Consider the following 14,398-nt stretch of genomic DNA (forward strand, 5'->3'; position numbering starts at 1 on the left):
TCCCTTTGAAAGTGACAGTTTATTAAAATTATTAGGAATTTTATAACATAGTTATGTTGTTAACAGTTTTTCGTGGAACAATAATGTCATAAGCATTTATTGTGATGTAAGTTTTTTTAATTATTTATTTGTTTACAATGTACAAATCAAATAATTATATATGCGCTAACTTCAGTCTTAGAAATTAAGTACAGAACCCGTCTCGTGTTGAAATAGACCGTCTTTATGAGATTTTTTCACACCAAAAGTTTATGTGAGGAATGCAAAGTCGCGGAGATTACGTCGGCGGTACAAAGTGGTTTTGTATGGAGGCCATTGTGGCAGCCATTGTTGGCGTCCGAAAGAGGCTGCCCATTGAACGCTGCGTCAATAGAACATGTTTAACATCATTGCTTAAGTTTGCAGTTAAATCTTGTGATGTAATAGGCAAGGAATTTAAATTCATACAGAGCATAGCATTTACATCTACACCATAATATTGTTAAAAATATTCAGTTTATCTTACAGCTCAAAACGTAACTGGACAACTCATTTAAGTATATGTAATGAGTACTGTAATTAAACTTAAAGCAGAGATAGTGTGTGTCAACATCAACAGTATCGCGGTGTCGCGGCAATTCGTACGATAAGTGAAACAAAAGGAAAAACCTCGCGCAAACAAAGCTATCGGCCGTCGATAAGATAGTATTAACGGAGCCTCGGAGCAAACTCCCACGGTGCGGCCGGCCACAGCCGGGCAGGCGGGCAGGCGGGCAGGGGGCAGGTTCAGGCGGGCAGACTCCCTGCACCTCTTGTTTGAACACTGATTGTCCCAATGGTCCGCGTATACTTGTGTAATGTGTACTGCACGAACTAGTCACCGTTATCGAGTACAAATACTTTAGTTACATTAAGATCTCCTTAGAAACAAATTACCTTGTTAATAACAGACAAAGCTCGTGAACAACTATTCGATACTACCACAAGCAGTCAAGGCCACAACCCATTATTCGACTAAAAGAAATAATAAATCCTTTTCAAATAAAACGCAGGTCGGGAACACGAGCTACGTTTTAGGCGGCAGAATTAAATCGGGTCGGTATGTCGAAATTTTAATGGATTTTGTGAGCGCCAGCCACGCCCGCCGCCGCCCGCTGCCGCCCGCCGTGTCGCCGCTGACCCCGCGCTCACCTCAGGGGATTTTTGTTATTTTCAAAGACACAAAGAAATGTTTTGTTTTCAATTGTGATAAAAAAGATAAATAGTTTAACAAATTAGATAGAATAAGATTGGATTTTGGATTGCATTGGATTGCACTGGATTGCCACTTAACCACCGATCGTTAACTAAAACCTTCTTCTACACTAATACTCATTATCCTAAGAGAACATTTCCCATTCATATTTTCAATACTTATAGTTTACATCAAGCTTATGTAAGCATCGAAAAAAAGGTTCCACAATCCAATCTATTTTTCAATTAAAATTAACTGAAATAAATCAACACTAAACCAATCAATTAGTAAACGTCGTATAGTCCAATTGGATTAGATTCCACAAAAACTGAGAGATAGAACAAAAAAGTAGGCTGAAGAAGCCGCGAGCTCAGAGCGGCCACTTTTAATTACAGCAGACGTATTGTTTGACTGCGCTATATTTATAAAAAACGAAGAACAAAAAATATTTAAAGGATAGTATGAAGATGTCCGAGATCAAAGCGAGGTCGATCCGATTTGGGATATCAGATATTCGAGTGTGGAAGATATCGCCTGTTTAAATAAATTACCACTCACGCTTTTGTGTCTAATGGGGTGGGAATAAAAACAAATGGATTATGGGCAAGTATACCTCATAGAATTCTTGGGATAGAGGGCGCCAACTTGTCCTATCTCTTTTCTATATTTATTTTAAACGGAATTATCGCACCTGACAACAATATGGCTTTTCCGTAACTTGTATTTAAATAGGAATTAGTTAGAATTCTAAACCAATAATTGTTTTGATAATTTAAGTTAATCGTGCAAATACGCATTACACCTGTCTAAAATATTCCATTAAAATGACAAAACAATGTTTTATGAGGTAATTAAGCGGAGAAATTATATTAAATGCTTTGAGGGCAAATAAACGCGTATTTCCCACGCGGGCGGAGACGCAGGCGAGAGCGTATGATGCATTAAACGAGTTATTGAACTATTTATCTGCGTCCTTGCGCCAGGGTTCAATTTTAGTTATAACTGCAATATTTTACATTACACGATTTAATTTACATATTTCCAGTATGTTTTGGTGTTAACTAATCGGGCTCGTGATACAGATAATCGTATCGAAAACACACAGCGTATACCAGCCATAGAAAAGAGTTAAACGAGTGCAAGTGTTTTGTTGCTAACATTGCATCGAGAAATTTTCAATTAATAGTCATTTATACACAATTCATTTTCATACTTAACAGCAATAATACTCTGTACTAAAGGTATACCTTAAAGTACCCAATATAATATCACGTCTTCCCGGGTCTTATGAACGTTAACTTCGGACCTCACGTTTTTTCTTTACATTTGTTGTGGCGCAGAGATTTCACGGCGGCCAGGTTCTCACACGCGCGGCCACAGGTTCGACACTGATCCATTTTTTGCTATCTAACTATTGGATACTGTGGTCTTACGTATAACAGACGTCATGCAAACATCAGCTTGTACGTAGAATATATCAATACCACTTAAATCGAGTGAAAAATAAATCAATAAGTGTTTTATCGATTTTATTGTTATAATTCGTTATCGTTATTGTTTTTATTGCTGCCAGTCTGGGCAAACAAGCAAATTAAGGGCAATAGAACTCTTGAAGCGAGACTAATAGGCCCAGTACACCCACTCAAGTTCTTCATATACGAGTGTTTTTTTTAATATCATGCAATTAGGGGTCAATAATTTATATGTGATGATTAAACATGATTTATAATATCTTTCCTATGTTTTATAACACGCCGCAGTCGCACTTATTACATAAACACATCCAGTTTACTTACAAACAACTTGATTGATTTGTAAGTGACGATTACGTGACTGATTCGCTTTGCCCTCTATTATGACACGTTCCCAGAATCTCTTCCATAGCGCAGTACAATGCCGAGTCTGAAAGGCGCTACGTGTGTAGCTGAGGGTCTGGTGCGGCAATGTATGTGTAGGGCTCAGTGGCGCCGACAAAGCGTCAACTATCCGGGGGGCCTCGCAGGTATCGCGGGAAATAAAATAAGAGGAGCAGCGCGCGGCGAGGGGGGAGCAGGGGGTCAGGGGCGACTGCGCGGGGCGGCGGGGGCGCGCCGCTGTGGGAATGCCTACGCGACGCTCGGTCGCAAGGAATTAAAGTAATTTAAGGGACATTCCGTTCCGCGATTATCTCAAATATTTATTTACTACATACACTGCATTGAACGATATATCTACATGTGTATAAACTGCCATAAGCTATAGTAATGACGGCGAATTCTCGGTCACGTTTGATAAATGTCAATCGTCTTCCTGCCGCAATAAACTCGTAAATAACTTTCGGCAGCCCCCTGTGCGGTCTAGTTGCTATGCCGCGCACGTCGCAGCCGCAAGCCGACACAGAACCGATCGGATGACGCCTTACTATCATTACCGCTATTGTCTTTGATAGCATTGAACACATGGTTCGCTGATTTTATGAATTGAATATTTCGAGCTCAAGGATGTTACATGTACTGCGCAAAGAGTTATGTTCACTTGTTTAAACATGAATTAGATTGAACCATTTGTGTTAAATTTATTGATTAATGCCGTATATGTAATTTCACTGTTAAAATCTTCTTTTGTTGACAATTTGTGTTCAAAGTTCGTTTCTTTCAGTAAAACTCTGTTTTATCAGACTGTCCACTCAATATTGTATGTTTGTTGCCACCCTGGCGCAGTTCGGAGTGAAGTTTGTCGACTTCTGTGTGGAGTGTGTATCGTATCGGCTTCCACGGCTGCGTGTTTGCGCTGCCATCCTCCCCTTCACCTCGTAATTAACACGTAGTCCTGCGACCGCCGCTGCCGACACCAACGTCCTCAAACACTGCGCGTGGAAACGGTATCCGAGGAATTTATAGTACTTAACACCATAAATGATTACATAGACCGATCATACGGAACTAAAGTTAGATTGAGTAAACGGTTTTAGAGACAAAAATGCAAAATTATTTCTATTATGCCCTAGTGTTACAACTTAATTATTTCACCCCTCAGGGACCACACAACCGACTAGTGACAAATGACTACATTTACCTCAATCATCTGCAAAAAACCTCATCAAGTGTAAAACAGAGCCTGTGATCTGCTAATTTGATAAAAAACTGCAACTTAGTTCAAATCAAACAGTCATTAGTGGAGACCCACATCGAGCTCATTTGGAAAACACATTTGACTTGACCGACAAAGGTTGTTCGATGATCTATTATTATTTCAGTAATGTTACGAACAGAATTATGCTAAAATAACACTTATGCGGTTACATTAAGAAATAATAGGTAACACTGAAATGTGACTGCGTTACAAATCGGCGCCAAATTGGACGCGGCGCAGAACAAATATTTCGGTAAGATAATTACAAGGTGCGACGCTGACTTGCGGAGAACTGACCGACAAACATTTGGGCAAACATTGGACAAGGCCTAATAGCTGGTAATTGTTGACCACCCGGCAAGCTTCTCTTCGATATAGTTTATGGTTGATGTTATACCGATATTTGATTAACTAAGAAATGGAACAATGAACATTGAATACAAAAATGAGAATAGTTTAATCGCAGGATATAACAGTCGGAGATGTGACTGTCAAGTGGATTTCGAATCACAACAAAGCTTAGTTGGCTAAGGTAAAACATCGCTTTAAGAGATTTAAATCCTGCACATAGGTCTACGGCGCCATTTAATCGACTTAGCGTTAGGTTAAGTGGATTTCGTAAGACTTCTGATTATTCTGCATGTGATGTAGCCTTTCAACACACCGTAATATTAGCTACGTGCTTCTGGAAGTATTCCAAAATGATATTATAATAAGACTAACGGAAATTTTGATTTGAGAAGCATCAGCAATTCAACTACCATGCAGAGCGTAGTCTGTACGTCATCGCCTCGCCGCTGCGTTGTCGCCGCCTCGTCGCAGCGGTCGCTGTAATGAATTAAAATAGAACATCAACCTACGGTAACATCCCGTGTCGTCACATCCTGTGTCCGGCCAGCTGAGCGCCGGCAGCTCGTCGGCCGCTCGTCCCCCGGTCGTCGGCACCCCGTCGCCCGCACGTCGCCCGCACGTCTGGCACGTACGCAATGTCAGTGAAAGTCAAACACCGGCGCGTATTGTTTGCTGGTCTCAATGGATCTGACGCGGCTTCATACAGCCACATCCGATTAGCGGAATTATAATTATACTAGACTAAACTTCAAATCATACAAAACGCTTACAAGGAGGCTCCTTCTCAAGATTGAGGTCTGTTGTGTCATCCATATTACGGATGAGTCAAGCCAAGTGATAAACGCCAATTCTATTACATATTTTTCAAAGTACTTAATGTATTTTGCAACCTTAAGTGAATAAATTAAAAACAATCTCCCTCTGGCATACTTTTAAAACATAACCTATTGTATGACAGATGACAATGGTAGCAACATCCTCTAGATTATTATTTTAACAGTGCAGTCGTGATTTATTTAAGAATAGACACAGCAAGTTGATGTCGCGATATGTATTGATTTTAACAATGGCAAAGACAGATGTAAGCGGTGGTGCAAGTCATAACACTATGGCATTGAAATAATTAAAATCTATATTATAAATAAGACCATTTTCAAAAATGCTACTAAATCTAGTATAGTATGCAAGTTTGTTAGCATTATTACAAAAAATAAAAATATTGAACTTCGTATTTAAACAGCATATTTGAAGACAGTATACATTAATTTGGATTAACCATTTAAAATACTTATTAATGTAAGTAAAATAATTAACTTTTTTTTACAATCTGCATATAACTTGTACCATGTAATATCTATGAGTCATGGTGTAACGTCTGGTCGCGCAGACGTCAGCCGTGTGGAAGTGCCTCTGGCTCGTAATGCCGGAGTATCCGCAGAGCTCGTGCTCCGCATCTCAATGATGCTCGGAATACCTCGTCACACCTCGGAACATCTCGGGACACCTCTCCTCATGAAGGAATTGTAATAGATATACACCAAGGTTGTTGATTAATATTGATGGAGTGTTTAAAATAATCTGTATCTATGATCATATTTTAAACAGCTTCCGTTAAGTATTTTATTGCTTTGACAATTTTGTCGGACATCTTTTTTAGGATAAATCAATTTAAATGACGCTGGACCGGTCACATGAGAGACACAAAAAGGAAATGGAGTAGAGCCGTGACAATAGTACTCCAGAGGCGGTGAAAGGAATGGTCGTCAACTTCTAAGATGAGAAGATGACGTAAAGATCACAGCCGGCTCGAATTGGAGGCGAATTGCCTACAGATATCAATGGAAATGTTTAAAATGTCAAGAAGCACAGAGAAACTAGAGATATGTTGTGAACTTTGTACATTAAAACTCTGTAATTCTTGAATGATTTCAGAATAAAAGGGCTATATTATTATAATAATTTATTGCTGTAGTTAAGAGTATAAAAAAGCCAGATTACGTAAGCAATAAGCATGTTGCATTCTTAGTTTAAACTGTCATTAAGTAACAATTACTTACTCATCTACTAAAAACATAGCTAGAACATATTCATATCAAATCACATTGTTCTTTACAATTATAACAGTCACGTCTCACACTGGTCTATCTGGCAATACGTGTGACCTTCGTCCGAGTGAATCTGATCGATGGGCATTGTGCATTCGAAGGCGATTGTAAAATAACGTATGTATCTCAAAACAATCGGAATAGGTAAACACGGCGGATAGCTTCAAGGTAATGTGGATGAAGACTACATTAATGTACTTAATATTGCAAGTATTAAATGAGTAATTTTAAACACAAATGATCATCTCGCTCTGCTTTTCTCTGTTAAGGGTAGCACAGTATGAACTACATAACTCTATCTTTACTTGTAAAAGTCGGATTTTATCCTTATAAATATAATATTACACACATAAGTATATTTTATACTACTCGTACATAAATCAGCGTACGCTATTCTTTTAATTAGTCGTCAATAAAACTGGAAACTGTGTCGAAGAGATTTTTCAAGCGAATTCAGTTACCCGGTCGTTAACCCCGCTGCTCAACAGCGCCAGCATGGCTCCCAGCAAACTCCCCGACTTGGCTCAGATCCAATACGATCCCATGGGATTGTGCCATTTTAATATATCTTCTATACGATAAGACTTCTCTATTCATAATTTACTTCGTGACATACTAACTTGTGATTTATTCAAAACTATCTCCGACTGACGACATTACATAACTTTGAACGTAAAAAATACACTTCTGACTGTTTTTTTACGGAATATGACCTAAAAATTGTAGTGCCTTTGATGTCGTTAAAATTATGCTAAGCACGATTATACCTTACTTACGACAATAATGTTGTTATTTGTATGTTTTTAAGTTTTACATTAGTCTAAAGCAAAGTATCGTATAAATCCTTAATAATATAATTCCTTTAAGGTTGACGTGCTAAAGATTTAGTTCTCCAGATATCTCATTATAAAATAGGTCCATTTTTACGCGCACGCGTGTGCTTCGACTCAAAAAACGTTTCAATTATAACGGTCTCAACAGAAATACACTTAATGAGTACTTTAAGATACTTTTTATATATTTAATTACATCCATTAGCACTTCCTAATGTTTGATGAATGATACAACAAAGACTTCATTATAACTTGATAGTAATAATTGCTCTCAAGTTAACGATCACCAAATTATATGAAGAGCACGCGCACACCTTTGACTAAACTATCGCACAACTGTTGTGCTGATTGTCGATTGTTTCGCAGCCAATTCAACTGTTTAGTTCCACAACTAAAAATCTATTACTATGCACCTCTGTATAAACTCATAGGATGACTCATATAACCTATATCGCTTAGATAAGCGAGACTAAACCGTTATGCGATATTTTAGTTTCAAGTGTGCGCACGCTCTTATACTGAAAAACATTTTTTTTATCAACTTAATGTAAGTTTTTATTGTTAAATTGATATCATTATACCGATTTAAAAGCTGAAACTTTCATTTAATGTCGAATTGTGAATCACGTCTTTGCACAATGGAAACAACTCAAACTTCAGCATAATTTGTTTTTAAATCATTTCCATTTTGGGAATATTTGATATGCGTGTTATCCATTTTACCTGTATATTTTTTACTGTTGCTATCATTTCGCGAGGTAGTCCGCGGCAGTAAGGCAAGCACGTACCGCCATTCCTGGAAGGATTCTTTGTGCCTTGCACACGGCCACCAAATAATCATTACAACTATGTGGATATTCAAAGAACTGTTTAAATTTTACTAAAAATATTTATTTCACGTACCAAACATTACTTATGCGTCTGGAACAAAACCATTCTAATGCATGTATTTTGTCAAAGGAATTTACCCCAGAAAGAGTATGAAATTCCATCGTAAACGAAATGCGGATATCGGAAAAACCGTGCGACGTAAAACATAAGATACGAGCAAGGACTCGCAAGGCCGTTACATTACGTACTTTGTCTCAATACAAGTTGCGATATTGATTGTGTAAAATTAATGAACGCTCAGTGTCGTTAGAGTTTATTTAGAAATCAAACCTAAACCAAGATGTGTACAACAAACAGTGGAACATGAGTCGTGTTGTTATACACTGTTAAATAGTAAATAACCTCGTGTTATGAATAGACGGTCAACAACAACAACATCTAATCTTCGCCAAACAAAAGACAATCGGCTAATTGTCCGCCGCTGATCAAAACTATATTGAATAGACGAGGACTGGCTCCGCGTGACCTTTCTAATGCAATAACAGCCGGTGACAATGCAGCCTGCCGGGACACGGGGGAGGGGGGACAAAGGACCGTCACCACGCAAGCACGCAGCCACGCAGACAAAGCGGCGTGTTTAACTTAGGCCAGGCCGCTGAATCACACATTCCTATATGCATTACGGAAAAACTAGAGTACTAGTGCAATGTTACGACAGACCCGATCACAGTAGTACTTGTAATAAACAGGTTCTATCTCGATGTTGTGATCAAAAGGTTAATAATATAATCGTAATAAACAACTGTAAAGAGGTTCTATTCCTATATTTTATCAACGACAAATGATGGAAAAGCTGATTCGTAAGGGTATCTAGGGACGAACCATCCTAACGATTTAAGCGCCTAAAATACACGAGTACTACTTGTAATTCGAATATCGTATAATCGATAAAAGCTACTGAGTTAAAGGGACAATGATGACGCGATAAACCTTTTATGGTTTGCTTTGTTACTCTCTGTACTTATGATTTTATTGTTTAAACACGATTAAAAACTGTTACTCAAGAACATGACAATCAAGACTTTAACTTTTTACTTGTCTTCAAAATGCAAAAAAAAATTAATTTCACCAAATTCCACTGGGGTACTTGGTAACATATATTTTTTGTGTCGCTTATCTCTCATTGTGTTATTATAATGTAAGTTGTATGTGTGTGCAGTGCGAAGAAACGATGTCTGCGGGAGACATGTGCGTGACCGCGGCACGAGCAGGCCCCGCGGCTCGTTGGCACCCCGGCTGCTTCGTCTGCACATCCTGCCAGGAGCTGCTCGTCGACCTCGTATACTTCTGGAGGGAGGGCCGCCTCTATTGCGGCAGACACCACGCCGAGACACTCAAGCCGAGGTGTTCAGCATGCGACGAGGTAAGTAATGTTCTCATTCTTTTTGTCAAGTTAAGCAGTATTCTATACATCTGTTTCAAAGCCACCATAGACTAAAGACTTCTTGTTAACCAATAGTATAGTCGGGCGTTTAATTAGTGTGAACATGGAGGTGCGCATATTTTACCGATTTGATTTTGGCTTGACAGTCCTAAACGACCATAGTCTGTGGGGTTTCTTAAGAGTTATGTGGATAGATGACATCTCGCAATAGTCTTTCTAAATTCTAGGAAACGCTTCAATTTGTTGCTGTTGCTATGCTACGCAACTCAAGTATAAAGTCAGCGCATGTCAAGACATCGTTTCCTTACAATACATAATAAAAATACGTTGCACAATAGGCAGTGAAATTAAGCTGAGGTCGTTGCCCCCGCCAGTTGCTGGGTAATAAATCAAGCGGTCTTATCGAATCGGAGCGGAATGAGGGTTCGGAGGGCTCGGAGGCTTCGCGGGTGAACCCCGGCCTCAAACCGACGACACAATTACCTCAATAGGGTTCAAATTAAACGGTCCCCTTTGTATTATTTAAATACATGTAAACGTAGCGATGTAAATTGCTTTTCAATGTATCTGAATATGGATTTAAATTACTGATTTAATCTGTGATGCTTGTTTGTTGTGTTGTATTATAATTAATAAAAAATACTCTTAAATACAACAAAAACATGTATTGGTATTCCATTTACTTTATACAAATTAACATCAAAAACAAAACAAGGACGTACAAATTGCTATATACGAAGATCGAAGTTCGAAAAACATTTTGTAACGCAAGATGCAAACTGCATTTCCATTCGTCAAATATTACCCGTAACATCCGTTGCAGCGGACGAGGTAATTGGCAACACTGGGCCAATATCCGGCGACGACCGGAACCGATGCTATCTCACCCCCACAGCAAAGGGGGTGATAGAGAGATTACACCGCGCGTGTCACGACGCAAAGTGTTCCTGAATGGCCCTCATTATGCTAATTTTGCTGTATTTGCGGTCGGCGTTATTGAATTTTGTATTTTTAAATTAGTACCTTACAAATTTGCTGCACTTTTAAAACATAACCTTTGAATTACTCCGCCGATATCTTAATTTTATGCGAGTGCTAAAACTAATTGTTTTGTTAATAATTACATCATGATTTACCCTGGGAAATTAGCCGGAGCTCATCGCAATAATGTCTATACTTCGTGTGAGATGTAAGACGCCCGAGGGGTGTGTGCGGGGCGCGGGGAGCGTTCGCATGTCGATACATTGATAAGCTCTAAATCTTAACGTCCGTGTGTCACGCGACCGCCGCTGGTTAACTTTTCTAATGTACCCTTTTACATTTATCGACTTGTAATAATAACTTTCATATAGATGTCTGTGAAAATTGCCAAGAAACTGCAACTTAAATTGTAGTATAAAATACAATTACGTAAAAAAATAAAGCTTTAAAACCTTATCTTTTCAAATGCTTATAATCTGGATTAGTCAGTTAGCGAGTGGTAGCGACCTCTAGCGAGCAAGGCCGGCGCAGCGGAAATGCAGTGGCTGCTCCGCGTCTACGATGCAGTGGGGTTATAGAAATGTGCAATGTAGACCAGTACACTACATTCAACCAACAAATATAATAATTAAAAATTAATATATATATAATAATTTCAAATTATCTAGGATATTCTGTTTAATTGATGGTGTTTTTATTACCTTGTAACTTCAAATGATTTTGAATTGTAATCCAAACAAAGTATCTATAGTAAATTCAAGCCGTCTCAGGTGTTCACCAGAATTCTCGCATTCAATAAAGGTTTGTTCGCAGTGCAGACACCGGCTGCGGCAATTACCGACAACTGACGAGGTCATATCGCTTTGCCTGCAATTATCTAACATTATCGTTCTATTTCTTAATTCAGATGCGAACAGTTTAAATAAAAACTGGACTGACTCGATAACACGTTTAAAAGGTTTTGCAATTTATTTAATCTATTCCACTTGTCGCTTGAAGTACTACGACCTCATAGTTAACATGTTCAAAGCTTATATTTATTTATATACAAACTAGCTGTTCCCATGCGACTTCATCCGCATAAAATAAAAAAAATCATTATTGTTCACTTTTGTCAAATTATCAATTGCAAATGTCAAAATGACATGACATGATGTCAAACCATGGCAATCTTGCTTCCTTGATGTTGGCAACAACTTATAGTCTCTTTCCCACATTAGGGTTTTTATCCAAAATTTTAACCCCCAAGTTTAACGGCATTAAAATATATAGCCTAAAGCGTGACGTTAGTGTAGGGCTTTTTATTAAAAGAAGAGTTATTCGATAATATGCTGTGATTTCTGACATCTTAGGAAACAAAGAAGTGTGTGTTTACGCTTTATTATAATAGTATAGATAGTATAGATATAGATATAGTCTGCATTTTGTGTTAACAGAAACAATGACTGTTACTTACGGTAATATTTAAAACATGTTACGCAAATATAAGCTGATATAAAACTGTCGTAAGACAAGTGGCAGTGAGTCAGGCAAAGGCTAGCTCATACAGCCACGTGCTAATGTTTTGACTGCGTTGTCTTTGCCTACATTGCGTAACTTTTGCAATCCGGATAATAAGATAGTATATGTCTGCTAACAGTTCAAAACTGAAATTAAAAATTTCTCAAATCATCTATTTTTAATGACCGTTTGTTTAACTGAAACTTTTATTTCCTTGTTCTTAATTTCAAAACGTTTTCATGATAATGTTTCGAAAGCCGCCGGTGTCGGCCCGATGACCGCGCGACTCGCACGTCTACGTCTGCCTATATTTTTATGATCTATTGTATTTCAGTTTTATTATGTGCCAGCCATTTTAATAATCTACAAAACAGTTAAACATAATAATTTTATATATTTTATATTACTGAATCGTTTAGTGGTTTCTAGTCTTTAACCTGACTTTTACCTTTTAACAACCGCATTATTATTCTTGAACGCTGTATACACACATAAAAGAAAACACTTAGAATATGTTAAGCAAAACGCTTTAAAACAAGTATTATTATTTTTAAACGCAACAATACGATTTTAAATTAAAACAACAAATAAAACAAATGGATGCGATCTAGGATAAGCAAATATTTTTTATCTGTTTCCGTACTCGCGGCCTAGTTTCCCGCGCAAAGGTCACTGACATGTACTAGGTGTTCAGAACTCTGTCAGAGGTAACATCAGCATGGGAGTGCGGCCTATCTGCGTAGCTGCATCTAGCTGGTATTGTCTACACTCGGTCTAGATTGCAAGACGATTGCGAAGTCGCGGAATGCCTCCGCGCTGTTTGTTGATTTCTCAACACTAGAGAATAATTAAAACCTTTTCCTTCTGTTTACTACAACAAACGATTACTCATCAAGAAGATGTAAACTTTCGTCCTTAACTGATTCAGAGTTAGGACGATGTAGTCTGTGTACAAAGGCAGACACGTGATGTTATAGTCTTTCAACCGATTTGGACCGGCGATTGATCAAGTAATAACGTTACTAGAATTTGTTGATAATTTATTAATAATGTATATCCCCTCGTCCTCAGACGGCCATTCCTCCTCTCGGAGTATTTAACGACGCGGAGGTACCGTTTCAAAATATTAATAATGAGCATGTTGTCTGCTAATGAACGAAGCTCGTGTGGGAACATTTCTCGCGCATTGTCCGCGCGCTGCTGTCCCTCGCCGCTGTACCCCGCCGCTGTGCCCCGCCGCTGTGCCCCGCCGCTGTGCCCCGCTGCGGCGGCGGCGAGCGCTATCGCCGGCGATACAATTATGTTCTTTATCGCGATAATTAATTACACGTAACCGAGGATTGTGCAATCCGAAGTCGGCCACGTGTGTCCTCAACTTTACCCGAGATCTTCAAGTTTTATACACCAGTCGTTATGCAACACCGCGTCCATACCTTCCTATCATTACCTCGAAGTCATTTGAATTAAACCATAGACTGTTACTCTCATGACTAATTCTATCGTTCCTGAATTAAAGGCACTCCTAAAGGGATGATCAAATGTCCTAGTTTATTAAGACGCGTGAGAGAGGTTGCTTGTCTGTCGAACGCGTCACCGATAAGAAGCATAAAAAGCGAAAATAATCAATCTAACACATGTTAACAAGTAGTGCAAACATAATGTTTAACATTTGTAGCCACTATCCGAGACTGCGTGGTTTCCGAATCAATTAGCACTCGCTCTAATATAAATATATCATCGGAAAGCATTTCTCGCTTTTAGCACCATTATAATGTTGCGAAATGTTGTCATTCACGATAGGGGTGTCAAAGCTACGGCCCGCGGAGCAAAGTTTCTAACAGTTTTATGTTAAAGTCAATTGTATTTTAATTCGATTGCGTACTCACATCTAACGAGGAGTGCGATAAGGCCTTGCTAAGGAATGCCGCTTACTGTCTAATATCATTAAATTGTGTGTGTTGTTGCGCAGATAATCCTGGCGGACGAGTGCACGGAGGCGGAGGGGCGCGCGTGGCACATGAAGCACTTC

General features: G+C 38.7%; 1 protein-coding gene across 1 annotated transcript in view; it reads left to right on the forward strand.

The window, feature by feature from the left end:
- LOC106102063 (protein prickle-like) overlaps positions 1-14,398 on the forward strand; it is a gene marked incomplete at its 3' end in the record, with an annotated part of 78,162 nt that extends 63,764 nt beyond the window's left edge. Inside the window, exons 6-7 of the mRNA XM_013281469.1 lie at positions 9,664-9,867; positions 14,339-14,398. Coding sequence (XP_013136923.1) covers positions 9,664-9,867; positions 14,339-14,398 — 264 coding nt within the window. The remainder of the gene's footprint in view (positions 1-9,663; positions 9,868-14,338) is intronic.

This window comes from Papilio polytes, unplaced genomic scaffold, assembly GCF_000836215.1.
Source record: "Papilio polytes unplaced genomic scaffold, Ppol_1.0 DF823923.1, whole genome shotgun sequence".
NCBI lineage: Eukaryota > Metazoa > Arthropoda > Insecta > Lepidoptera > Papilionidae > Papilio > Papilio polytes.